General features: G+C 52.3%; 2 protein-coding genes across 7 annotated transcripts in view; one reads left to right on the plus strand and one right to left on the minus strand.

Annotated features, from left to right (window-relative positions):
* GART (phosphoribosylglycinamide formyltransferase, phosphoribosylglycinamide synthetase, phosphoribosylaminoimidazole synthetase) overlaps positions 1–23478 on the plus strand; it is a 37556-nt gene extending 14078 nt beyond the window's left edge. For all 6 annotated transcript variants that reach the window (XM_066177218.1, XM_066177222.1, XM_066177220.1 and 3 more), the window contains 20 exons: positions 88–183; positions 772–946; positions 1583–1694; positions 2877–2945; positions 3704–3829; positions 4357–4444; positions 4737–4822; positions 5387–5555; positions 6084–6315; positions 9366–9460; positions 10372–10481; positions 11037–11235; positions 12091–12339; positions 12663–12815; positions 14052–14255; positions 14503–14634; positions 15190–15320; positions 17042–17183; positions 19380–19495; positions 22323–23478. In XM_066177218.1, the coding sequence (XP_066033315.1) occupies positions 88–183; positions 772–946; positions 1583–1694; positions 2877–2945; positions 3704–3829; positions 4357–4444; positions 4737–4822; positions 5387–5555; positions 6084–6315; positions 9366–9460; positions 10372–10481; positions 11037–11235; positions 12091–12339; positions 12663–12815; positions 14052–14255; positions 14503–14634; positions 15190–15320; positions 17042–17183; positions 19380–19495; positions 22323–22505 (2867 nt within the window). In that variant the 3' untranslated portion in view covers positions 22506–23478. The remainder of the gene's footprint in view (positions 1–87; positions 184–771; positions 947–1582; positions 1695–2876; positions 2946–3703; positions 3830–4356; positions 4445–4736; positions 4823–5386; positions 5556–6083; positions 6316–9365; positions 9461–10371; positions 10482–11036; positions 11236–12090; positions 12340–12662; positions 12816–14051; positions 14256–14502; positions 14635–15189; positions 15321–17041; positions 17184–19379; positions 19496–22322) is intronic.
* Positions 23479–24176: 698 nt separating this feature from the next.
* Positions 24177–26711, minus strand: part of LOC136285714 (trifunctional purine biosynthetic protein adenosine-3-like) — a 28592-nt gene continuing 26057 nt past the window's right edge. Inside the window, exons 23-24 of the mRNA XM_066177226.1 lie at positions 26550–26665; positions 24177–24832 (exon numbers count right to left, since the gene is read on the minus strand). Of these exons, the coding sequence (XP_066033323.1) occupies positions 24563–24832; positions 26550–26665 (386 nt within the window). The 3' untranslated portion in view covers positions 24177–24562. The remainder of the gene's footprint in view (positions 24833–26549; positions 26666–26711) is intronic.

A 26711-nucleotide genomic window follows, 5' to 3' on the forward strand; every position in this document is an offset into this window, starting at 1 on the left:
AGGGCGAGGCTGGTGAGTGCTCTGTGATAACTCAGTGCTGAGGAGCCCCCCTGGATGGGATCTTTCCCTGTCTTGTGTCTCCAACAGCTGTTCCAGTCAGTGACCACGCTGCTGTTGCCCAGTTCTGCAGGGATCAGGACATCAGGCTGGTGGTGGTCGGTCCCGAGGTTCCTCTTGCTGCTGGTAAGAGACACAAGCTGGAAATCACAGCCTTCAGCATTTGGGAAGAAAAGTAAATTTTAGTCCTCGTCTGTGCATCACCCAGCAGTGTCTCCAGTCTGACTGGAAACATTCTCTGGAGCAGTTTCCCTGAAATCCAAGGTTGTGCCAAAGTGAGAAGGAATTTCTGAAGGGTGGTGTGTGAGCAAGAAAGCCAGTTTTGGGTTTCCTATGAAGTTTTTGTGTTTTGAAATAATTATAATTTGAGTCTTGGTAAAAAAAAAACAACCAAAACCCTAGTTATAAACATGCTGGTAGTTTTTCTGCTTAAACCTTTTGGCATCTTCACCAAAGACTCACGGTGACCTTTTAGCTAAAAGGTGTCATAAACCAAGGGGGGAATTGTCATCCCTTCCCAAACGCAGCACATCCTGAGGGCCTGCAGTGGTGCAGGGTTCCCTGCTCCTGGTTCCAGTGAGGAAAGCAGGCACTGCAGACACAGACGGCTTCTTATTCCTGGCATTCTTGCTCCAAGGAATCAGTGCAGCCCCGGACTTGGCTGGCCTGACTCCCGTAACTCATCTGGAGATCTCTAACCCGGTTTGTGTTTAGGAATTGTGGATGACTTGACGGCAGCTGGGATCAGGTGTTTTGGCCCCACAGCAAAGGCAGCTCAGCTGGAGTCCAGTAAGAGCTTTACCAAAGCCTTTCTGGATCGTCACGACATCCCCACTGCCAGATGGAAATCCTTCACTGATCCCAAAGCAGCCTGTGCCTTCATCAACAGGTACAAGCCTTGTCATTTGACGCATGTTCTTACTGACAGTGTGCTGGATATCCAAACCAATCCAGTGGTTGCTCGTGTATCAATACCTTTGGGATAGAACAGCTGCAAAGGTCTCAAAGGATCACCTACCATCAGTCCCTCAAACTGCAGCAAGTCTGAGAAAAAATGGTTCCTCCTGCTCTAAAATGAAACGAAAATTCAATGTTCAGTTCACAGGAGGATGCAGGACAAGCTGTTACTTTTGTGTCAGCCTGCCTGCTGGGGAAAGGCAGGGAGCAGCCCAGAGCCATCTGTTCTGGCTGCTTATCCCTTTTCTCCACCAAAAACAACTCCTGGAGAGCTATTCACCAACTGATGATCTGCTCATCACAGTACAACCCAGGTGACTCCGGATGATACAAGAGTAAATTCCCAAATAGAAAGCAGCAGTGAACGGTCAGGAAATTCCCTGGTGGGGATAAGAGGCAGGGACCTTTCTCAGGCAGAGCACAACCAGAGGAGCCTGGTGTGATTTGTGTGTTAGTGAACAAGGTTGCCATGAAAACTGAGAAGTACTTTGATCCTTCAAGCCTTGAAATGTTCAAAATGTCCTTGCAAGGACTGTTTATGTTGAATGTCTGTCCTGTGCCTTGGCAGTGCCACCTTCCCTGCTTTGGTTGTCAAAGCCAGCGGCCTGGCAGCTGGCAAAGGAGTCATCGTGGCTTCCACCAAGGAAGAGGCCTGCAAAGCCGTCACTGAAATCATGCAGGTGAGAAGGGATGTCTCACACAAAATCAGCTCTTCACCGCCTCAGAACATCACAGATATTCCTTAGTTCATGGCATAGGAACTTGGCTGGAAGACATCAAACCTTCTACCCTTCAATTCGGCCAGCTGTGAAACTCTGTTGTATTTCTTGCTTGAGGCACAGCCCCCGTAGGCTAAAATAAAACCATTCTTCACGAAAACCCACCTTTATTTCACTTTTTTTTATAAGCAAGTCCTTTTTTTTTCCCCACTGTATGAGACTCCTGCAATCCAACAGGTCCCACAGTGCAGGACCATGAGCCCCAGGGATTGAGGTGGATCTTTACAAGCCCCGTTAGGACTGAGCACAGCGCTTTGATTTGTAGTCACATTCTGCTGGGATTCTTTTAAGTGCAGTTCACATTGAGGAAGGATATTCCACAAATATATTCGGAGCATCAGGATTTGAAGTGAGGCCAAATGAAGTCATTTTATCCGCCCGGTGAAGAGCACAGAGCTGAGGCTCCCAGGTCAGGCCCTCAGCTGGTGTCAGCAGCACGGCATCCCAAAATTCCATGGAGCTCTGCTGATCCATGGCAGACATTATCTGACACACTTGTGCCTCAAGAGTCAGAGCATGGGTGCTGCAGTCACATTTTGGACCATCGGTGGTCACTGGGCAATTCGTGTCTGAACGGGGCCCAATGCCTTGGACAAAAAACCTTCAAGTTGGAGATTTCTAGGGACCCCCAAGATCACCTTGGCACTGTGGGCTGGTTGTTCTTAATTTCTTAACTCCTCAGAGCGTGCAGTCAGTGTTCAAACATTGCACGGGGATACGAGAACCTTGCTCCCTTCCCACGTGCTGTACAAATCTGCACTTTTTTGTCCAGTGAGAGTGCAGACTGGAGAGCTGGCTGTCACTGCTCTTGGGGTGAATTTCAGAATGCAGAGCACGAGGAATTGCTCGGTAATCACAAACACCCTCTGCCATTTGCAAATACTCAGTAATAAACCCTACCTTTATGTAAGAATAAACAGAGGAGGAGGGATGTCACCACTGCTGACATCCCTGGGGGCAGAGTGCATTCACTGTCTCAATCCCGTGCTGCATTTTTGGCTGTATTAAAAATACATGTTTCTTGTTGCATTTCCAGTCGTTCAAAACTGAAAGAGAACTAAAGAGATTTTTGTTTCACTGCAGGATAAGAGTTTTGGCACGGCTGGGGAAACTATTGTTGTCGAAGAGCTTCTTGAAGGAGAAGAAATTTCTGTAAGTGCATCTCGCTGTAACACTGGCTCTGCCTGTTCTGAATTGTTTGGGTATCACTAAGTGCCTTCACCTACAAAGTGGAGGGTTTCATCAGTTAAATTAAAACCATTCCCTGCTGATAAATAAAATTGTGTTGGTTAGAGACAGCTGTGGGGCTTATTTTGGATGCTTGCTGGTTTTATAATTAGCATTATAAAATGGTTTTTGAGTACTGCTCCCATTAGTCCAGACAGGGAACAACATTACCCAGTTAGAGTGCACGACATCACCCAGTTCCAGAAGATGCCAGCAGGCTTGCTCTTCTGAAGATATTGAGGATAAAAAACAACTGCCATATAAATAATTTATAAATATTTCACAAGTGAATAGCTTTATCAGCAAGGAAAAGGAAGTCTTGAAAGGAATGTAACGCCTTCCTTCCAGGGTAGGGGCTGGGAGGGGAAAGGAAGAAGTCATTCCCATCGTGCAGTATTTAAATTTTGTTTCCTAAAACCTTTTGAGTGTTTCTTTTCAGTGCAACTGCCAACGGTATCATTTTTCCAGGTTTTATCCATTTCTGCAGGAAGGTCACACAGAATGAGTCCCTGCTTCCTGAGGAAAAGGCAAATTCTTTGACCCCCATCATTTATTTTCACCAGGGGAGGCAGAGTTTATCCTCTTAAATATCCCCTTGTCACACTGAAGATCAACTCTGCGTGCACTAATTGCGCTTCAGTTTTCACCACACCCAGGAATTTGAACTCCTGTCCTTGTTTCAGTGCCTGTGCTTCAGTGATGGCGTCACCATCGCTGCCATGCCCCCAGCTCAGGACCACAAGAGGCTGATGGATGGGGATGAAGGCCCCAACACAGGAGGGATGGGAGCTTATTCCCCAGCTCCTCAGGTGAGAGAGGATTGATGAGGAAGGGGGAAAGGGTCTGATAAAGGAATGTTTCCCTCCAGCTGTCACTGAAAGCCTGTGGGAATGTTCAGTTCCAGCGTGAGGAGCAGGAGGGAATGGGCTCTGCTGGATGGAAAGAGGTGCCTAAAGCAGACAGTGACCAAGCAAAGCCCCCGGCCCCACAAATTTCTCCAAAGAGGAGGATATCTCCACTGAATTGCTTGGAATTATAAAGGGGGAAGTGTTATTTCTGCAGCCTTATGTTTGCCTGGGATTAAAGCGTTATGAAATGCTGCTCGTTAGAACCAAGGGCTGAAACCCACCTGTGCCGAGCAAAGCTCATGGTGAATTTTGGCTGTGGCTTAAGGTGGTTTGGGGTCTGTTTGATAGGGAACTTCTGTTGGCAGAGATAGAGAGAAAAACATTCTTAGCTTTCCTTTGGAGCGAGCAAGAATTCTGCTTGGCTCTTAAAAACACAAACCCGAGCCCTCCCTTTTTACAAACACTGGTTTCCAATCCTTTCTTATTAGATTTCTAAAGACTTGCTGCAGAAGATAAGAGAGACTGTTCTTCAGAAGACTGTTGATGGCATGAGGAAGGAAGGTGTCCCCTATTTGGGTACGTACAAAACTTGGGGATTTTTAATCACGGGGAGAACCTTTTATTTCAGAGTCCATGGAAATCAACAGAGGTCATTTCATGAACAGGGGATGATTCCTCAAGGGAGGAGGAACAGAAAGGAAAATGTTCAAAAACAAGCTGTAAAATTGTGCCAACTGTTTCTGCCCGATTTATTTTCACCATTTCACAAATTCACTGAGCACAGGTGGCAGCCTTTTGAACCCTGTTATCAACAGATTCAAAACAAGAGAGTTCCTGAGAGAACTTTTTGTGTCATTTTTTGTTCTAGGTGTGCTTTACGCTGGATTAATGCTCACCAAAGACGGGCCTAAAGTTCTGGAATTCAACTGCAGGTTTGGTGACCCAGAGTGTCAGGTGAGTTATTTCAGACAATTTGGCATCATGAGAGGAGTAAAATCTGTGAGCCATCTACCACTGTTGCTAACCAGATTTGGGGTGAAAAATCAGCTCATTGCACCAAGATTTAAAATATTTGGGTGGTTTGTTCAAGGCAGAAGGTCTGTTAGGAAATGGTTCCATTCCAGAGAGGATTTCAGTAGGCTGGACTCAAATCTGGGCTTTGCAAGGGTCAGCTTGAGAAGAGCTCAGCACTTCCCTGTCTTTTCTGGAAAGGATTCTGGATTTTTCCTTGCTCCCTGGTGACAAGTGGAACAAAACCCTTAATTTCTCTTCCTCAGAACAAATTAGGTTCTTTAACTCCACCCTTTCCTGTCCGTACGTAACAATTCCTTTACCCACAGAAATCCCCTTCAAGGACGAGTATTTTTAAGGGCTCTCAGATTAAAACACTGGGTGCATGATGTTTGAAAGTACAACGTGTGGACACACTTCATGCTGGTTTTACAGCTGCACTAGTGTCTTTTCAAGGCCAGGGAAGACAATGCCAGATTATTGCTTTGCTGCTGCGTGTTTCTGCAGGTGATTCTGCCCCTGCTGAGGAGTGACCTCTACGAGGTCGTGCAGGCAGTGATCAACAGGAGGTTGGCCAGCTCCATGCCAGTCTGGAAAGAGGACAGTGCAGCGGTGACTGTGGTCATGGCTAGTCAAGGCTATCCAGGGGCATATCCCAAGGGCCTGGAAATAACAGGTAAACAGAGCAGGAGAAGCTGCAGGAGGCTCATTCCCCTCCCCGGCCTCTCCCTGTTCTCTCCTGCCACGTGCAGGTGAATCACTGCAGCTGAGAATCACAGAAGCCCCCTGGTTGTGGCTCAGCAAGAGCAGCTGAATTTTCACACACCTCCGTTTATTTCGGTGTGTTTCCCGTCCTCCGCGCTGCTGTTATTTGATATTGGCACAGCACTGATATTTAATACCTGCTGCAGTCAGGTGGTCCTGATCAGGGTTCTTGGGTCACGTTGATGCCGGTATTTTGTGCTCTGGGTGTCACCGAGGCATAGAAACCCAGATGTTTTGTGCCAGCAGAGTGCCTCCTCCCACATCCCTGAGCACACAGGCAGACTTGTCTCCCCTCCAGAGGTGTTTTTTTCCAGATTCATTCCCCCCTTCCCAGCAGGGTCACCCCGACTTTGTGACTTCTCAGACGCGAAGCGCTCGGTGTCCCTCCATCGGCAGCGTTCTAACCCACGGCTGATCTTTTCTCCCACGACACCCACAGGGCTTGCCAAGGCCAGGCAGCTGGGGCTGGAGGTGTTCCACGCAGGCACGGCCCTGAAGGACGGCAGGGTGGTGACCAGCGGGGGCAGAGTGCTCACGGTCACGGCCATCAAGGAGGACCTGCCCGCGGCGCTGCGGGAGGCCAACCTGGGCGTGGCTGCCATCCACTTCCAGGGGGCCATCTACAGGAGGGACATTGGCCACCGGGCCATAGCCTTCCTCAGGCAATCCAGGTAGATATTCCTGATGGCTGAAATGGGAATAACTGCTGGGAAAAGGATCTGAGCACATCCCTGGTTGATATTAATAACCGGTGTTGGTATTCTGCGGGACTCTTGATAAGTTTTAACCCCATCCTTGTACTCAACCTCAGCACGACCAGCCAAGGGGAGGAAGATTTTGAATGCCTGGTCCATGTTCCTTAACTCAATAATCTGAGTTAAACTACAGTGACAAGCACGCAGGAGTGATCTGTGTTGCTGCAGTCGTCAGGCCTGGTTTAGGGAAGGTCAGCTTCTGCTGCTTGGACTTTAGATCACAGCTTTTGCTCTGGGTTTGTCTTGGCCAGAAGTCTGATGTTTAATGTCATGAAATGTGGTCACAGCTCCAAGGCTGCCAGAGCCCCAGGAGCCTTTGGACACCCCTCCCAGGGATGCCCAGGCTGGGATTGTTGGGGGTCTGTGCAGGGACAGGGGTGGGACTGGATCATCCCTGTGGGTCCCTTCCAGCTCAGACATTCTGTCATTTTATACATGAGCCAAGTTCAAGCTGGCTTAGTGGTTCTTTTTTAGCCTTTAGAAATGGCTGAAATCACCTTGAATCCCCTGCCTTGTTGGGATTTACATTTTACTGGGATAGCTGCCTCACAGCAGGGCAGGATTCATCACTTCTCTCCTTTCTCATTCCTTTAATTGGCACAGTATTTCCTGTAAGACTCTGGAGATCATGTGGGGTTTGGGGTTTTTTTAATAGCAGAGAGTCCTGTTGTCTCTTTAATCTTCCTGAAAGCTTCTTGCAGTTTTTTAAACTCATTTTTACCTAATCAGAAACTGCTCTGCTCCTATGAGCTCCTAACATACCTTTTCCCAAGGGGTTATTTTGTAGTCTGGGAAGCACATCAGTGACAGTCCCGTTGCTGCTGGCAGTGTATCCTGATGAGTATTTTGTAAAATTACGATCAATAAACTTCCTTAAAGAACAAGGGTGTTGGTATTTAGTCTTCTCTCAAGTGCTCTGCATCTGTTGAGGGATTGATGTGAAAAGGTGGAACTGGGGTTTGTAGCAGAGAAAAAAAAACAAACCCAAACAGGTCAGTGAGGCAAGAGGAGGCACTTGGAGCAGTTCCCTCCCACAGCTTGTCCCTGGGCCACAGGCAGCAGGATTCCTGCCTGGAATGCCAGCCTGGAGGATCCCTGGCTGCACAGGGAGCCTCCTGGGAGCTGTTTGCAGTCGGTGCCTGGGGCACTGCCCTGGAGGCTGCTCCAAGTTCTGCTCCTCAAGGGGCACATGCCTCAGTCCCAGAATCCCAGACTGGCTTGGGTTGGAAAGGACCTTAAAGCTCATCCTGTTCCTGCCATGGGCAGGGACACCTTCCACCATCCCAGGGAGCTCCAAGCCCTTTAGAGTCACTGAAGGAAGGGGCATGGCTCTGGAATTCAGGACTCGCCTCCTCTTGGCAGCCTGGCAGGATTCAGCCCTGAGGCATTTCACCTCAGGAAAAACAGCCAGAATGCTTAATAAAAAAAATATTCCAGAAAATTAAAGATTTAGTGAAAGGATCAAAGCAGATAGAAAGAAAAAAAAAATAATAAAATTGAGATGCTCCTAAAAACACGGTGAAAACCTGGTGGACATTTCTCATCCTCAGACTGAAAGGGGCTGACTTTGATCTCTGGTTGCTGCAGGCCAATATTTCCTTGAGTCTCATTCACAGCCTGAACAGCTGCCTGGGGTAATTCTTGCCTTCTTGCCAGTTCTTGGGCAGGGACATGCTGTGAGTGCAGCCACCTTTGGATTTTCTGGTAGCATTGCTCCTGTTCCAGTTCTTCTGGCATTTGAAGTCTTATCAATTCCAGATATTCCAGCAGCGATCTTCACAACAGAAATCCCTTTGATTCGAAAAAGAAAGCCAACCTCCCACATCTTAAAATAAGATTTAATAGGCAGAGTACAAAACTATTTACTCCATTTAGTGCAATTGTAGGCATTTGGTTTGCCTCTGACTTTTTCGATGTTTACTGAATTCTTGACCTGGTTCCTGAGATGGGTTTTGGGGATTAACTGATTTTTTTTTCTTTTTTGTTCAGCCGAGTCAATTTTAATTTGGTTTCAGTTGCTTTGTTGTATTTGTCCTTGTTAATCAACGCCCTTAGAATTTAAACTTGAGGCTGAATCCCGTCAATAGGAGGGAGGAAACAGGGATAGATCTAAAACAGGGAGGCATCAGGTTCATGCCATTAGCAGTGCGGGAATACCAACTGCTTGATTGGCACGAGCTGCGTTTGCTGGGGTGAAAAGTCTTGAAAGTCCCTGTCCCCAAAATGGAAAGGTCCTTCTGTAAATATGAGCTGGTGCTCCATGTTCCCAGGGAGCTGTGGGGACACGAGCCTTAGGGTCCTGGGTCTTTTTAAGGAAATACAAAATATATTCTTTGATATATAAATGATAATAATAATTTTTAATTTATAATAATAGAAAGCCCATTGAAGAAAGAGGCGTGGCTGGTTCTGTGATGGGATAATTCCAGTGATAAGCTGTAGAACTCTGGAATTATCCTGAGGGTTCCTGATTCACCTGAGACTGGTGGGTGGAAAAGTGACTTGAGCTTAGCCCTGCTCTGACCCAGCTGTGCATTTTGGTGCTTGGTTTGGTTTGGTTTTGGTTTGGAGCTTCCCCACTGACACCTCAAGGCCTGGAGGTGGCACTCAGAGCTCTGGGCTGGGGACAAAAGCTCTGGGAGGGCTTTTCCAGCCTCAGGGATCCTGGGATTCTGTGTCCAGACCAGGGATTCAAACTTGGCAAAATCAGGTCCACGCTGCCTACTTTACCTTGTTGTCAGGGGGTTGGTTGTTGGTTTTATTTTGGGATTTGGCTGCGTGATCCCAACGCTCCCATATCATCTCCGAAACTCCGCATGGATCCATGCAGTGCTCCTGGCAGCCCCTCCTCAGACAGCAGGATGGGATTCTGCCCAGCCAATCCACTCAGGGATGTAAAGAAGTAAAGATTATTTGAAAATGCATTCAGTAATCAGCTGCCACGCCGTTTCCCCCCACTCTTCCAGAGGCCTGACTTACAAGAACAGCGGGGTGGACATTGAAGCAGGGAACACTCTGGTGCAGAAGATCAAACCCTTTGCTGCAGCCACGTCAAGGTCAGGTAAGACAAGAACCTCCTGCTCCTGCTTTGGGCACTTCCCGGCAACGAGGGCTATCAGTTGATCTTGATCTTGATAAAAAGCTCATATTTATGTGTCCTGCCTGCTTCTAGATGACACAAGCAAATGCCTGTGATTTTATTCCAAATGCACAGCTTTTAACCCCCCCAAATGGCTCTAAACTCCATCTCCTGAAAGCCAGGAGGGTCAGGGAGCACAGTTCAGCACTGTGGAAGGATAAATGCAAGCACAAAGCCCACCTTTCCGTGCTGAGCTTGATTCCATGAATTATTATTCCTTGCCCAGTGAACTCTATCGTTTGAGGGGGGATGAATGTTTAGAAAGATCATGAGATGCAGAATTTGTGAGATAGGAGTGGAACACACATCTTTTGCTTGGTCAAATCAGCATTGACTCGTCCTTGTCTTTGGGGTTCAGGCACGTCTTGCTTTAGCAAGTCCTTGTAATTCTTCAGACAGATTTAAAATATTAATTTCTGAAACTGGCCTTTTATTTCAAGGTCACTGAGAACCTTGTAATGAAGTCAGGTACACACAGAGGGAGAGACATAGATTTTTCTCACACCAGTACAACGATCTTCACCACAATTCCTGCTGCGCTTCAGAGAAACGCTCAGTGCAGCAAGGGGGAAATCTGGCAGTCACAGGAATTGCTGACTGCCCAGTCACCAAGCTGGGGATTTTTAGGCTTAGGCTAATGATGAATTAAAAAGACAAAGCCAACCTAAGCAGGTTAGGAGCCCCTCAGTGAAGAGGTTCTGAATGGCAGAGAAAAGTTTCCTGGTGACAAAGCAAAGCCCTGTTGACAAACCTTGGAGAGAATTTGTGGTGGAGATGCTGGGGAAGCCGCTGGAAGTAAAGCTGGGCTGTTCCTCCTGTCTCCTGGCTGGCAGGCTGCAATGCAGAGCTGGGAGGCTTTGCCGGGCTCTTTGACCTGAAAGCAGCTGGTTACAGAGATCCCATCCTGGTGTCTGGAACCGACGGCGTGGGCACAAAGCTCAAGGTAAGGCGGGAATCCGTGCCAAAGAAGGAGAAACAGCGCAGAAGGGAAGATGTTTTACCAGAAAATAGCAGTTGTCTTGTCAAAATACCTATGGGCCTTTCTAAAAAGGGGATGGAAAGTGAAATTGGTCGTCTTCGGGCAAAAGAACTAAATATCTGCCAATAGCCAGAGGTTGATGCCATGCCGAAAATAACTGGGGTTTTAAAATGTTAAGAATACAACCAGGAATCTTTTTTCACGAAGGCAGCATCTCCCCCCTCAACAAAGATTACCTGATGGGGAGAAACATTTAATCCCAGGTTTGCCGCTGTGTTTGGGCCGCAGGGAAACCCTTTCGCAGCGCAGTTCCCTTCTCAGTGCCCTTTGGATTTGGCGGCGGAGACCAAGGATAACTCCCGAAGAGAGTGAGGAGATGATAATAAAGCCGAGCTGCTCCTCAAAGAACACCTGGAGGGGTTTGGGTCCATTGCTCGCAGACTCCGCTCACGATTCCAGTCCCCGGCTGCTGTTCCAGGGGCCCGGAGGTGATGGCAGGCTTCTCCCCGTGTCTCGCAGATTGCACAGGAGTGCCGGAAACACGACACCATCGGGCAGGACCTGGTGGCCATGTGCGTCAACGACATCCTGGCCCAGGGAGCTGAGCCCCTCTTCTTCCTGGATTATTTTGCCTGCGGCAGACTCGACGTGGAAGTGGCTCAGGGCGTCATTGCAGGAATTGCCGACGCTTGCAGGAAAGCTGGGTGTGCCCTTTTGGGTAGGAACGCTTCTCAGGGGGGTCTCAAAGCAGCTTCTGCAAGGTTGTCCGGTCGGCTTTGATGTTGTTGGCTTCCCGCTCCGTGGGGAGGGGTAAAAAAGCCGAGTGTTTGGCGTCTTCGGTTTTTCGGGAATTTAAGCACAGCGGGAGGAAAGAGTAATTTTTAAAATTTAGGTTAAATTTAGATGAGATTTAGGGACAGGTTCAGGGTGGATGTCGGGAAAGGTTTCTGTCCTTTCTTCTGATTTTTAAGGGAAGTTGGGAAGACAAATCCTTTCTCAGCGGGTGTCGTTTTGGGGCTGTTTATAAGCTTTAAACAAGAGGCTCTTTGAGCCCTGGTTTACCTTTCTTTCCTGCATGAACTGTTGGCCAGCTTTATGTTTGTTTTAAGGTGCTCTCTGCATTTATCAAATATAATCACCCCGTTCATGCTGCAGCAAGGGGAGACCTTGTGATGAAAGCACCAAAATGTCAACATTTCATTTCCAGTTCAAGACTTTCAAACTCCACAGGCCGTTCTGCGAGAGCTGAACCTTCAGCTCGACAAATTTAACTCATCGCCCCACCGATGGTGAGGGGCTGAGGGCTCATCTCCTGCCTGATTTTGCGCAATTAACTGTGGATTTAAGCGTTGGGTGGCCAAGAACTTCTCCCCGTTTTGCCTCTTGGCTTCTCCATCCTCCATTAGATCCAGTCATTAAATAGAGCTGAAATCCCAGGACTGAAAAAACAGGTGTCCCTGCCGAGGTGGAATGAGATGAGCTTTAAAATCCCTTCCGACCCAAACCATTCTGGGATTCCATGATTTTAAAAAAGGCTTTTCCAACGCCTGTTTGCTGTGGTTTTGGTCCCCAGGAGGAGAAACGGCCGAGATGCCGGGGATGTATCCCCCCGGGGAGTACGACCTGGCCGGCTTTGCTGTGGGGGCCGTGGAGCGAGGCCAGATGCTGCCCCAGCTGGACAGGATCACTGAGGGGGACGTGGTCCTTGGGGTGGCATCTTCTGGGGTCCACAGCAACGGCTTCAGCCTCGTGAGGAAGATCGTGGAGAAGTCGTCCCTGGATTTCTCCTCCCGCGTCGGCGTCTCCGGGGATCAGACACTGGGTACTGCGGCCTCCTGAGCTTCCCCACGGCTCACGTTGTTTTGTCTGGGCCTTTGAAACTTCTCTCAGTTTCTCAGTCTCCCCCCCGAAAAAAAAAAATCAATCCATCTTTAGCATGTTTTCATCTTCTTCTTTTCCTGGGTGTGAGGAAGAAACGAAGGGAGGGGGGTAAATAATTAATTGTGGGCTTAAAAATAATGTAGAACTTTGTGTTTCTCTCTGGCACAACGCTCACTACTATCCAGATTGCTCTTTGGAGATTTCCCTGATCTTACATTGAGTCACGTTTCTCCCCTGTGCTTTTCCCCCTCTTCCCCTGGGCAGGAGAGCTCCTGTTGACCCCAACCAAACTGTACAGCAAGACTCTGCTGCCCGTGCTGCGCTCGGGCCACGTCAAAGCCTACGCCCACATCACTGGCGGGGGCCTGCTGGAAAACATCCCCAGAGTTCTGCCAGACTCCTGCGGGGTCGTTTTAGGTGAGAGAGGGAAGGAAAACTGGGGGGGGAAAGTCCTCGTGCTGATGTGGATTGCTGTGGAAGCCCGTGAACGTGGGGCCGCGTCGGCTGATTTGCGCTGCAGGAGTTGGACTTGTCTGTCCAGAAATGTTGGAGTTTCTCCTCGTACCTGAACCAGGGCCAGGCAAAACTCTTTGTGGTGGCAAGACTGCTCCCCATTGATTTCCCTCCCCCGGGGGTGTTTGGGATTGGATTTCTTAGGACACTTGCAAAAAGAAAACAACCTCACCAGCAATCCCAAATCAGCCGTCAGCGTTTGCAATTCTCTGCATAATTGTCGCTAATTAAATGACAGTCGTGAAGTTTTCAATTAGCATTCAGAGGTGGTTGTGAGCTCAGGGACAGCTCCTGCTGTTTGACTTCATCAATCCTCAGCACCCTCCCCTCAGGTGTGCTGGAAAGGGATTTCACTGCTGGGGGAGGTGAGGCACGGAGAGGGAAAAGGCTGGCACGGGTTGTGAGAGCTCACGGGGCTGTACGACAAAATACGGAATGACGAATGAGTTCCGAAGTCGGGAACTGCACAGAAATCGTTTTCCACTTGTCCACTGATAAATATTTATCTGTGTATGCACCTCTGCTCTGGAGCCGGGCTGGGAGAGCTGGGGGTGCTCACCTGGAGAGGAGAAGCTCCAGGGAGAGCTCAGAGCCCCTGGCAGGGCCTGAAGGGGCTCCAGGAGAGCTGCACAGGGACTGGGGACAAGGGATGGAGGGACAGGACACAGGGAATGGCTTCAAAGTAGGATTTGATGGGATCTTGGGAATCAGGAATTGTTCCCTGGCAGGGTGGGGATGGAATTCCCAGAGCAGCTGTGGCTGCCCCTGGATCCCTGGCAGTGCCCAAGGCCAGGCTGGACACTGGGGACAGTGGGAGGTGTCCCTGCCGTGGCAGGGGTGGCACTGGGTGGGATTTGAGGTCCCTCCCAACCCAACCCAGTCTGGGATTCCATGAATCTGTGGAAATTGGGATAGAAGCATTTTAAAAGAGAACACGACAAGAAAGAAATTTCCTGTCCTTGGAATTCCTTTCCAGTGCATTGTCCAGAAGCATTTTTCTGCTGCTGCAAGTCACCCCCAGCTGGTTGGAACTGGGGCAGTGGGGGATTTGTGTGACAGATTTTGCCTCTGAACACCCCAATAACTGCAGTCCACTGGTTGCAGTTTCCACTCTCGGTCTGTGCTTTCAATTCTCCTCAGATGCTCTCACCTGGAAGATCCCTGAAATCTTTTGCTGGCTCCACAAGGAAGGGAACCTCTCTGAGGAGGAGATGGCTCGGACCTTCAACTGTGGGGTGGGAGCAGTGCTGGTGGTCCAGAAGGAGATGGCCCAGCAGGTCCTCGGGGACATCCAGGGACACGAGACCGCCTGGCTCATCGGCAAAGTGGTCTCCCTACAGAAAGGTAATGGCAGCTGCATTCTCCTTGGGGGGAAGATAATCAGAGAGAACAAGCAGAGGGGAATTCTGCCTTGTGAATCTTCCTGAGGTGAAAGCCTCCTCACTGGCACCTCCCTGACCTTTTTCGTGGGGGTGTTGAACTGACAGTTCAGTTCATTCGCCTCTTCCACGGGTGCTTTTCTCCTCTCCCTGTTTCTCCCTTTACTGACACTGCCTTGCTGCTTTTTGGGTTTTTCCTTGTACCTGCCCAGGCTCTGACAACGTTAAAATCCTCAACCTCCAGCGGGCCCTGCAAGCAAACAGGTCCCTGTGTGTGCACAGCCACATCCAGGGCAAGGTCCAGACAGGCAAAGTGAAGGTCGCTGTCCTCATCTCTGGAACAGGTGAGACTTCCGCTCTTTGCTGCTGTGGGCACGGGAACCTCAGCTTGGATTTGAGAATCCCTGCAGTTCTCCACGGGCACCCTGACAGCCTTCCAGCAGGCAGGGGAGATTTTTGTGCTTGGACTGGTGTCAGTCACAAACCTCTTTTAACCTCTGCTGCTGCAAACTGTGAATTGCACCCGTGTTCAGTTTATCCCCGAACCTCTGCACGTGCCCAGATTCAGGCTCCCGCTCTGGTGCCCTGCAGGAACAGCAGCAGCATTTCACAGACAGGTCAGAATTTCTTCTTGCCATGTAGGCACTCCAACCATTTCCAGTATTCCCAATATACTAAAACCATCAATCCAGTGCTATAAATTACAGTTTCCAAGTGCAGCTGCCAGGAAAGGCCTTCAGCTGTCTGAATCAGCTCCCAGCAAGATCAATTAAAAAAGGATTAATGTTTCATCAGAGCTGTTTGGTTTGGTTTCCCCCACAGTGCCGCTTGTTTAAAGCCTCTCCCAGCTGTTCCCTCTATTTATTCTCAGTCTCCGTGAGTTTTTTTCTCTGCCCCAGGCACAAACCTGGAAGCCCTCATCAACAGCACGAAGAAAGACACCAGCTATGCACAGATAGTTCTGGTTGTCTCCAACAAAGCTGGTGTGGAGGGGCTGAGGAAAGCTGAGAGAGCTGGCATTCCTACAAGGGTGAGCATTTCCTTTTTGTAATTAGCCACCATTAGCTGGGACTCCAGCAGGAAGGTGCTAATGAGTTTTATGGGGAGCCTTGGCTTTTCTCTTTTGGTCCGTGGTGAACTTGTGCCCTGGGGGCAAAGTGCCTGACAGCAAAATCCTTCCTTTCCTCCTTCTCTGCCAGGATTCCTGATGCTTTGGGGACAGCTGTCACATTAAACCAGCGCAAAACTTTCAGTCACAGCTTAAACTTTGTCAGCTGTTTAACTGTAGAGCACTGACACTGAAGTACCGACCTATTTCATCTGAATTTAATTTTAAATGGGCCTGGTGGATCATTTGAACGGGATGGAGAGATCACACCCAGTGGTTCCTTCCCCTGACTCCCTGCATATTGGCTCAGGCTCTCCAGGAATCATTCCAAGTGCTCCCTGAGCTTCCATGGATTTTGTGTGCCTTGCCTCTGTATTGCAGATGTGGAACGGTGCTGTTGTCACCCAGAAACCTTTTACAGTCACTTTTGGGTGCTGAATGCAGGCACAGGGAAATTGGGGCCCAAAGCTTGGCTCCTTTAACGGTGCTGGGATGTGTCCTGGTGCTCCTGCTCCTCCCTGGGAGGACACCAAGGGCACGAGGGAATTGTGGTGTGAGGAACAAACGGGGAACCTCGGGCACAGACTGGCTTGGCTGGGAAAGGACCTTAAAGCCCACCCAGTTCCAACCTCAAGGTTTTTATCGGGGGAAAAACACAGTGTGGGAGAGCTGGTGGTCCTGGGGGTTCAGCTGTGGAGGGAGAGGTGGAACAGGCACAGGGGCAGAGGCTGCTTCAGCCCAGGGCTGGGCCGGGCTCTGTTCCCAGTGCCTGCTGTCCCTGTCACCTGAGCAGCCCTGGCTTTTCCCAAACCACCTGGTGACTGCTGGCCATGGGCAGGTGCTTTTATTTCAGACTGCACGCTCTAAGTTAGTGCTGCCTTCTTCAGGCTAAAACTGGGGGATATGTCCTGGATGGAGAATACAGCACTCAGGCTGGGAGAGCTGGGGGTGCTCCCCTGGAGAGGAGAAGCTCCAGGGAGAGCTCCGAGCCCCTGGCAGGGCCGGAAGGGGCTCCAGGAGAGCTGCAGAGGGACTGGGGACAAGGGATGGAGGGACAGGACACAGGGAATGGCTTCAAAGTAGGATTTGATGGGATCTTGGGAATCAGGAATTGTTCCCTGGCAGGGTGGGGATGGAATTCCCAGAGCAGCTGTGGCTGCCCCTGGATCCCTGGCAGTGCCCAAGGCCAGGCTGGACACTGGGGACAGTGGGAGGTGTCCCTGCCATGGCAGGGGTGGCACTGGGTGGCATTTAAGGTCCCTCCAGCCCAAACCAGTCTGGCATTCTGGGATTCCACGATTATGGAGTCGGGGCTGGTTTAGGAATTTGCGATCCGCCTTTCTTTCAAGCTTTTCTGCTATAGTTTTTGCCAAGATTCAACTGCCCATGACTGCCAGAGGCCTCACAATGGGTGAAATCTTTGGAAGAGCTTCAGCATGGCTGAAAGCCCTGTGCCTGCAGGCTGTTCCCTGGTGCCCAAGGGCTGGGACCGAGAGCCGCGGGCCGCCCAAGCCAAACCTCTTCACCCCAGTGACCTCTCTCCGTGTGAGGAGGAGCACAGACCCCACTCCGTGCGTTTAGGAGCTGCCCCTCCTGCTGGAATTCCCACCCCACCCATACCCCTGTGCTTTGGGCTGCCCCAGGTGGTGGAGCACACGAGGTACCCGAGCCGCGCGGAGTTCGACGGCGCCGTGGACAAAGTGCTGGAGGAGTTCTCCGTGGAGCTGATCTGCCTGGCTGGCTTCATGCGCATCCTCTCGGGCCCTTTTGTCAAGAAATGGGAAGGTGAGCGCGCCTGGGGGGGGCTGTGCACGGGCACAAAGGCCATTCAGAGGTTGTCACCAGGAAAACCAGAGAGAGGGAGAGCACCAGATTAATTAAACACCGCGATCTTCAAGGTTCCCTTCCGAGCCAGCCCGCCCCAAGGCTCTGTGGAATGAGACTCTTCCCATCTTGTCAGGAGAAGGAGGAGAGGCAAAGGCAGTGCACCTGTGCAGAGGCTGGAGGAAGCCAAGGGCAAGCACGGGTCTGGCAGTCTTTGATTTCTCAGAGAATATCTTTCAAAAGGCCGGGAAGGCTTTGGGCCCCTGCACACAGGAGGTGCAGGGCAGGTGCAGCTGGCTGGGCAGAGGCAAGCACCCAGCCACTGATGATTCCTTCCCCTGACAGAGGAACTGCTCGGGATCCTTGCAAAACCACCAAACCGAGCAGCATTTTGCAGTTTTGGGTGACAAGCCCTGGCCGGTCCCAGGCCGCGCGTCAGGAGCTGCCCGAGTCCACGGGTGGGGTGTTCCACAGGCAGATCCAGGCTGTGCTTGCCCAGAACGTTCGGAGTGTCTCCCCTCTGCTCATCTTTTAGTTTTGCAGCTCTCTGAGAGGCTGGTGCCACCTTCAGGGCCCGCTCTCCCTGCCCCAGCTGTTACTTTCCTCTCCTCCTGTGTTCCCCAGGGAGTGCCGAACACACCGAGCAGCTGCTGCTCGCTCTGCTTTGGGGCCAGGCCTGGCCAGCCTGTGCCAGGGTGTTTGGAGCAGAGTCTCTGTGGAGGACAGAGGAGAGCTTCCCCTAGTGCAGGATCTTGTACACGTAAAGGATTTTAGTGCCTTGTGATTTAGGGACAGAGCACTGACCGTCGTTCTGCACGGGGCAGGATTTGCTTTACCTGCGTGACTGGTGTGAGAGAAAAAGGAAAGACTTCTTCTGGACAGGAGGGTTAAACTCATTTCTTTAATTCCTGGACTGGATTGAGCCTGAAAACCTGAGCTGGGACCACGAGATGTGAGCTCAGACAGGGAGCTCAGCTCAGGGAGCTGGGCCAGCTCCAGGACCCTGCCCTGGCCGTGCCTGGCCACTGACCCCCCCAAAATTATCCAGGAACAATCAGTTCCTGCTGCTGCTTTGGGCAAAGCTGCTCTTTTTTCTTTCCCTTGCAGTCACAAGGACACTGAGTGGGAGTTTTGAAACTCTTTCTCGCCTAACAGCCCCGAAGTGTGAATTGTGACTGTTACCAAATGACAGGTTCAAGCGTTAATTATGAAAGTTAACAAAGGACGGGTGAAAACAGAAACAAAGAAACCCAAGCAGCCAGGAACCCACATCCCATTCCGATGGGAAAGGCAGGCAGAAGAGCAGAGTGGTCTCTCCAGCCCACCGTCCCTGATACTTTTGGGGCAGGGAGGGAAATGCTGATGCTTCAAAAGGGTTTTGCTGAGATGTAAAAATGTATCTGAGACCTCGCTGGGCATCAGGTGGGACCTTTGCCTCCTGGAACTTGCCCAGCTCTCCACATGCAGGAAAAAGCAGAGGGTCCCTGAGGTGCTGCCAGGAAGAGAGAAGAGTAGAATGGAAATAACAGAAAGAATTAAATAAATAAAATAACGGTGATGGAAACCCTGGAGAAAAGGAGGCTCAGGGGGGACCTGGTGGCTCGGCACAAGTCCCTGCCAGGAGGGGACAGCCGGGGGGGTCGGGCTCTGCTCCCAGGGAACAGGGACAGCAGGAGAGGGAACGGCCTCAGGCTGGCCCAGGGGAGGCTCAGCTTGGCCAGCAGCAGGAATTTCCCCATGGAAAGGGTGCTCAGGCCTTGGCAGGGGCTGCCCAGGGAGCTTTGGAGTGCCCGTCCCTGCAGGTGGCACCTGGAGGTGGCACTCAGAGCTCCGGGCCGGGGACAAGGTGGGACTGCCTGGGCTGGGGGGGCTTTTCCAGCCTCGGGGATTCTGGGATCAAGGGAGGACAAGGTGCTGAGGGAAGGGACAGCTCCATCAGCCAATCGGCCATTACTAATCCCTGGAGAAACGTGTTTAGCCATTAAGTGTAACCGCACTCTGGTATTTCAGACACTGCAGCACTTGGGGCTGGCTGGCGGCGTCTTCCAGACTTGTGAAAAATCCTGTCCCCAAGTGATTCTGTTCCTCTGTTGGCTGTGGCCCTTTGAACAGCCTGGGCAGTGCCAACAGGCAGTAACCTCAGCTCTGCTTTCCCAGGGAAGATCCTGAACATCCACCCGTCCCTGCTGCCGTCCTTCAAGGGAGCGCACGCGCACAGGCTGGTGCTGCAGGCCGGGGTCAGGGTCACGGGCTGCACCGTGCACTTCGTGGCTGTGAGTACCTCCTGCGACTCTGCCACCCTGCCCTTTCCAACACCTGCACCTCCCTGGCTCTCTGTGGTCCTTCAGTTTGAACGTTTCCGCCTCAGAGCCTGCTGTGTAGCCATTAATTCACGCCCTGAACCCTCGAGTTTGGTCACCTGCCCTCCGTGTTCGGAGCTTTGGACCTAGAGGTGATGGAGATTTTTGGTTGTGACCACACAGTGCTTGAGTTTGCTGACTCTGGATAAGGAATGGAAATGAACAATCTGTCCAGGAGTTGAAGCTTTCCCTAAGGGAGCATCCCCCTGCTGCCTTCCACCCACTGGAGTGGGGGAATAGTTAATGTAAGGCCTTGGCTAAGACAAAGGCTTTGTTAAACGTGGCCCCAGATTCCTGGATTTTATCCCGCAACCCGCCTTGTTTCTTGCTCTCAAGAAAAAGAAAAAATAGAAACAAGCAAAAAAAAAAAAAAAATCACTGGAAATGGCACAGGATTTGTTAAGGGGTGATCCAATGTTTGTGGGAGCAAAGAAAAACTTGACAATTTATGCTGGTCAGACCCTAAGGAAAGACAGGGCAGAGATCTCAGCTACAGAGACACGTTTTTTTTCCGGCCAGGGATCCCTGGTTCCCTTTTGCTCACTTCTCGGGGTTCAAAGGTCTCTCCTCTCCCTCTGCTGCTGGAATCTGTCTCAGGATTTTTGCTTTCTCTTGGAAAAAGAGAATGGAACCATTTTTCCAGATAGAAGGGACAACTGCATTCTTCTCTCTGTGCCATCCATCACTTGGGGTTTCTCTGTGAGGCAGCTCCTGAGAAACAACCCCAGGGATGTGCCCCAGCAATGTTCCAGGGAAGATCTGCTGGATGCCTGTCCCAGCTCTGCGCAGGGACATTCCCCCTCTGGGCTCGATGTCCTCGTCCTGCCCAGCCCCTCCTGTCCCTGGCTCCTGGGGTTTTCTAGAACAGAACTGTTCTGCCTCCCTCCTGTTCTCCTCTGAACCCTTCCCAGGCCACAGCCACTCCCAGCGCCTGCTCCCCCTGCTCCCAGCAGCCCAATTCCCAGTTCCCTGGAACGCCACCCCACAGGTCTCCGTGGCACAGGGTGATCCCGGGGCCCTTCCCGCCTCTGCCCCCCTGTGGAATATCGACATGGGGAAGTGATTTTTCAAGGGGTTACAGCTAAACCAATTAGTCACTAGTTTTAAAACTGACAGCTAATATAGCCACGAAAGAAAGATTATTCCTTATAACAGGGTTTCCATATGAAACCTAATAAAAGCTCCTCTCCCTAACAATTAATGAAAAATTATTTTTGAACAGTCAAACTAACTAAAAATCACAAGTTTCATCTCTTTATGTCGTAAGTAATAAATTGAACACTTGTGGGGGGGAGAGGAGGAGTATTTTGAAAGTTTCATTTTTTAATTTTTTTTTTAATACGTGTTACTAAATCTATCTTTACACCCTTTAAAATTTAAACCTGCTTTACTTTTCTCCTAATCCTATCTCACGACAGTTCTAATAAACACTCAAACCACGGCACGGAGTTCTCCTAATCCCATCTCAGGCCAGAGCTCTCCTAATCCCATCTCAGGCCGGAGTTCTCCTAATCCCATCTCAGGCCAGAGTTCTCCTAATCCCATCTCAGGCCAGAGCTCTCCTAATCCCATCTCAGGCCGGAGTTCTCCTAATCCCACCTCAGGCCGGAGTTCTCCTAATCCCATCTCAGGCCGGAGTTCTCCTAATCCCATCTCAGGCCGGAGCTCTCCTAATCCCACCTCAGGCCGGAGCTCTCCTAATCCCACCTCAGGCCGGAGTTCTCCTAATCCCATCTCAGGCCAGAGTTCTCCTAATCCCATCTCAGGCCGGAGCTCTCCTAATCCCATCTCAGGCCGGAGCTCTCCTAATCCCATCTCAGGCCGGAGCTCTCCTAATCCCATCTCAGGCCGGAGCTCTCCTAATCCCATCTCAGGCCAGAGCTCTCCTAATCCCATCTCAGGCCAGAGTTCTCCTAATCCCATCTCAGGCCGGAGTTCTCCTAATCCCATCTCAGGCCAGAGTTCTCCTAATCCCATCTCAGGCCGGAGCTCTCCTAATCCCATCTCAGGCCGGAGTTCTCCTAATCCCACCTCAGGCCAGAGCTCTCCTAATCCCATCTCAGGCCGGAGTTCTCCTAATCCCACCTCAGGCCAGAGCTCTCCTAATCCCATCTCAGGCCGGAGTTCTCCTAATCCCATCTCAGGCCGGAGTTCTCCTAATCCCATCTCAGGCCGGAGTTCTCCTAATCCCATCTCAGGCCGGAGTTCTCCTAATCCCATCTCAGGCCAGAGTTCTCCTAATCCCATCTCAGGCCGGAGTTCTCCTAATCCCATCTCAGGCCGGAGCTCTCCTAATCCCATCTCAGGCCAGAGTTCTCCTAATCCCATCTCAGGCCGGAGTTCTCCTAATCCCATCTCAGGCCGGAGTTCTCCTAATCCCACCTCAGGCCGGAGCTCTCCTAATCCCATCTCAGGCCGGAGCTCTCCTAATCCCATCTCAGGCCGGAGTTCTCCTAATCCCACCTCAGGCCGGAGCTCTCCTAATCCCATCTCAGGCCGGAGCTCTCCTAATCCCATCTCAGGCCAGAGTTCTCCTAATCCCATCTCAGGCCAGAGTTCTCCTAATCCCATCTCAGGCCGGAGCTCTCCTAATCCCACCTCAGGCCGGAGTTCTCCTAATCCCACCTCAGGCCAGAGCTCTAACCCACCCCCAAAGCGCTGCGCTGAGTTGAGCAAACGCGCTTTATCCATACGAGCGCTCCAGGCCCGTGACGCCAGGCTGTTGCTGTTGCTGTTGCAGGAGGAGGTGGATGCCGGGGCCATCATCTTCCAGGAGGCCGTGCCCGTGAAGCTGGGGGACACGGAGGCCTCTCTGGCCGAGCGGGTGAAGGAGGCCGAGCACCGCGCCTTCCCCGCCGCGCTGCAGCTGGTGGCCAGCGGCGCCGTGCGCGTGGGCGAGGCGGGCAAGATCTACTGGAAATAGAGCTGGGCCTCCTCCCTGGCCCGGCCTGGGGCTCTGCCCTTCCTCTGCCTCGCAGGGTGAAGGATTCAAATCCCGGGGAAGCCACCAGTGGGAATTTCGGGGCCGTTGCCGGAGGGTTCTGTAAGCGCTTCCTGATTTTAATCGTTTCCTTGGCCAACTGTTTGGTTCTCCATCGCTTTCCTAACGATCCCAAATCCAGCCAGGGGGATCTGAGCAGCCCTGGGGGGGACTTGGGGCCATCAGGGCTGTTCCCTCCTTGTGCTGGCAAGTGGTGTTGAGGGAAACTACAATGGAAGAAACAAAGGCAGAAACCTCCAGTCTAAAAACCTCATCAAACCAGGAAAAACTGGCCTCCCAAAACGCCAATCGTTGGATTTTTCCCCATTTGCTTCCTGGTTTGATGGTGGTGGATCTTGTCCAGCCCAGACCCTTACACAGCCTGTCACTGCCAAACCTGAACCCGCTGTCCATCAGATGGCAGCAGGATTCAGTGTCTGCTGCCCCTTCCTGCCTCAGCATTCTCACGTGAGTTCCCGTGAATTCCCCTCCGATCTGGGGTTTTATTTTTTTTACATGAGAAAAAAGACCTGACACAAAACATGTCCTTGGTTTAGGAAACATTCCTCAGGAATTCTGAAGTGCCTTTATTCTTGGACCAGTGTTTTCACCTGGAATAACACTGAGGGACACCCAGGAATTACGAACATATGGAAAACAATTGGGGTCTTTGTGCAGCTCAACACTTGCGGTTATCTTTTAACATTTTTGTGCAGTTATGAAACCATTTTAACGTTCTTACTGAAAGGCTCGGGTTTCTCACAAAGCAGCTGAGGTGGCTTAGAGCTCCCCTTTAACACAGAGAAAGCTGATTTTATTCTGGGCTCTGATGTCTTGACACTTCTCCCATGTTGGCATAACCACCTCCTTTGGGATTTGAAATAAAGCCTAATAAAGTTTCAAAAAAAAATAAAAATATTCAATCTCCAACTATTTCCTTGGAATTGATTCCCCAGGGCTGCAGGGGGAGGAGGGAAGGGGCTGTACGTGGTGTGGGGGCCGTGGGTGAGCAGGGAGGGAAGGCAGAGGAAATAAAGACTTGGAGGGCTGAGATCACTGCCTGCGCAGGAAATCAAGATCACATTATTGATCAGAGCACTAGGATCACTGCCAGAGACCAACAGAGGGACATCTGTCCCAAATCCAATACCCATCTCCAGCGGGCACCTTCATCCAGCCCCTGAGATTTTGCCACGTGAGGCTGATGTGAAATGGGATTTCACAGTCACACAAGGTTTGGGTTGGGAGGGACCTTAAAGCCCACCCAGGGCCACCCCTGCCACGGCAGGGACACCTCCCACTGTCCCCAGTGTCCAACCTGGCCTCGGGCACTGCCAGGGATCCAGGGGCAGCCACAGCTGCTCTGGGAATTCCATCCCCACCCTGCCACGGAACAATTCCTGATTCCCAAGATCCCATCCAATCCTACTTTGAAGCCATTCCCTGTGTCCTGTCCCTCCATCCCTTGTCCCCAGTCCCTCTGCAGCTCTCCTGGAGCCCCTTTAGGTGCTCGGAGCTCTCCCTGGAGCTTCTCCTCTCCCTGGAGCACCCCCAGCTCTCCCAGCCCGGCTCCAGAGGGCTCCAGCCCTACAGCAGCTCCGTGGCTCCTCTGGACTGGCTCCAGCAGCTCCGTGACTTCGTTGTCTCATTCCTGCAGCAGCAGATCCTCTCTGGGGTAACTCCGGGAAGCTCCTGCTGCTCTGCCACTGAAATGGATCCCTTGGAAGGATGAATTCCCCTTGGAAGCACCAGATCAGTTTTACAGCTCGAGCCCCGTCCACGTAACACATTTTCCCCCTTTACAGGTTTAAAAACAGAGCAAAGGAATTCCAAACCTGAAGAGCCAGCCTGGCTCCCACCACGGGTTTTCCAAGAGGGTGTAAGGAAAGCTGTGAGCTCAGGGAAGAGGCTGGGAATGGAAACTTGGGATGCTGAGACATCCAAGAGAAGCACACGGAGGAGAAGAGACGAGGAGGGGACACGAGCAGAGTCCGGGCCCCTCAAGGACCCGCGCGCAGCCCCTCGTGCTCCCCCTGAGGCTCCGCGGAGGACGCTCCGTGTCCCTGCTCCTCCCGCGGGCTCAGCCTTTGGCTCTCCCGCCTCCAGCAGGTTGTTCCATGGGCTCCGAGCCACGCGGCCCCGCTGGCCACGAGCTGCAGGGCGGGCGGGAAGGCGCGGAGCTCGGCCTCCCGCAGCCGCTCCTCCAGCGCCGCCTCCGCGCCCCCGGGCAGCGGCTCCCGGCGGATGGCGGCCCCGGCGCTCGGCTCCTCCTGCGGGCACGGACAGCTCGGCAGCGCCCGGGCCGCTCCCGGGCCAGGGGCCGGGGGCATGGGGCGCAGGGTGTGCGGGGGGGACAGCGCGAGGGGGACAGACACCCCGAGGGGGGACAGCCCGAGGGGGGACAGCCCGAGAGGGGACAGCCCGAGGGGACACAGCCCGAGAGGGGACAGCCCGAGAGGGGACAGCCCGAGGGGGGACAGACACCCCGAGGGGGGACAGCCCGAGGGGACACAGCCCGAGAGGGGACAGCCCGAGGGGACACAGCCCGAGAGGGGACAGCCCGAGAGGGGACAGCCCGAGGGGGGACAGACACCCCGAGGGGGGACAGCCCGAGGGGGGACAGCCCGAGGGGGGACAGCCCGAGAGGGGACAGCCCGAGGGGGGACAGACCGAGAGGGGACAGCCCGAGGGGGGACAGCCCGAGAGGGGACAGCCCGAGAGGGGACAGCGCGAGGGGGGACAGCGAGAGGGGGGACAGCGAGAGGGGGGACAGCCCGAGAGGGGACAGCCCGAGGGGGGACAGCGAGAGAGGGGACAGACACCCCGAGGGGGGACAGCCCGAGGGGGGACAGCCCGAGGGGGGACAGCCCGAGGGGACACAGCCCGAGAGGGGACACAGCCCGAGAGGGGACACAGCCCGAGAGGGGACAGCCCGAGAGGGGACAGCCCGAGGGGACACAGCCCGAGAGGGGACAGCCCGAGGGGGGACAGCGAGAGAGGGGACAGCCCGAGAGGGGACAGCCCGAGAGGGGACAGCCCGAGGGGACACAGCCCGAGGGGGGACACAGCCCGAGGGGGGACAGCCCGAGGGGACACAGCCCGAGGGGGGACAGCCCGAGGGGACACAGCCCGAGAGGGGACAGCCCGAGGGGACACAGCCCGAGAGGGGACAGCCCGAGGGGACACAGCCCGAGAGGGGACAGCCCGAGGGGACACAGCCCGAGGGGGGACAGCCCGAGGGGACACAGCCCGAGAGGGGACCCCGCCGTGAGGGACCAGGTCTGGCGCCTCAGGGCGCAGCGGGAGGACACTTGGGCTGGTGCTCCCTCAAGCTGTGTCTGTCAATATCTCCCAGATTCTGTACTGCCCCGGTGTGTGACTCTCAACTCCACATAAAGCCTCGGCCAGTTCTCCCCACAGCTCAGTCAGACAAAACAAGCCTTCTCCAGCCCCAGAGCCAAGGGCACGGAGCTTCAGGCCCCAAAAGTGTAAACAGGAATTGAGGAGAGCAAACTGGGAGGGTGGGACTGCATCACCTGAAGCTGTAACTGGACAATTAACCCCAATATAAATAAATAATTAGCCCCAAACTTATAGAAGTGTGAAAATTCATGACTCGGAGTCCATCTTGGGTGTAGCCACGGCCAGGCTCTTTTACTGCCCAAGGTGTGTCCTTTGAAGGCATTTTAATAAATATCCACTTGACTCCTTTAACTCTGTCCAGCCTCTGTTCGAGGCAGCCTCTCAAGGCATCACTGGCACATTCTGGGAGGAGGAGAAACAAACAAACAAAAAAAGCCCACCCCAAAATGCAAAGGAAGAGGACTGGGCTTCAAGCAACGTCAAATCCTGACTTTTACTGGTAACAATCCCGAGGTCCCCACACGTTCCTATTACCTCGGCCTATTTCTGCCCCCAGAAGGAAAAGAAAAAAGCAAATTCCTAACTTCCAAATTTTCCTAACTTCCCAGTTCTGAGGCCACTCACCAGGACGAAATGCACAGTGCAGCCTGCGACTTGGAATCCGCTTTCCAGGGGCTCTTGATGGGCATTTCCATCCTTGATGAGTGGAAAAAGTGATGGGGAAGAACTCAAAATTTTCCCTGGGCATCAGTGTGAGAGAAGGGAAAAACAAAACAAAACAAAACA

The sequence above is a fragment of the Chamaea fasciata genome, unplaced genomic scaffold (assembly GCF_029207755.1).
Source record: "Chamaea fasciata isolate MVZ Bird 193981 ecotype frontalis unplaced genomic scaffold, bChaFas1.0.hap1 SCAF_2, whole genome shotgun sequence".
Classification (NCBI taxonomy): Eukaryota; Metazoa; Chordata; class Aves; order Passeriformes; family Sylviidae; genus Chamaea; species Chamaea fasciata.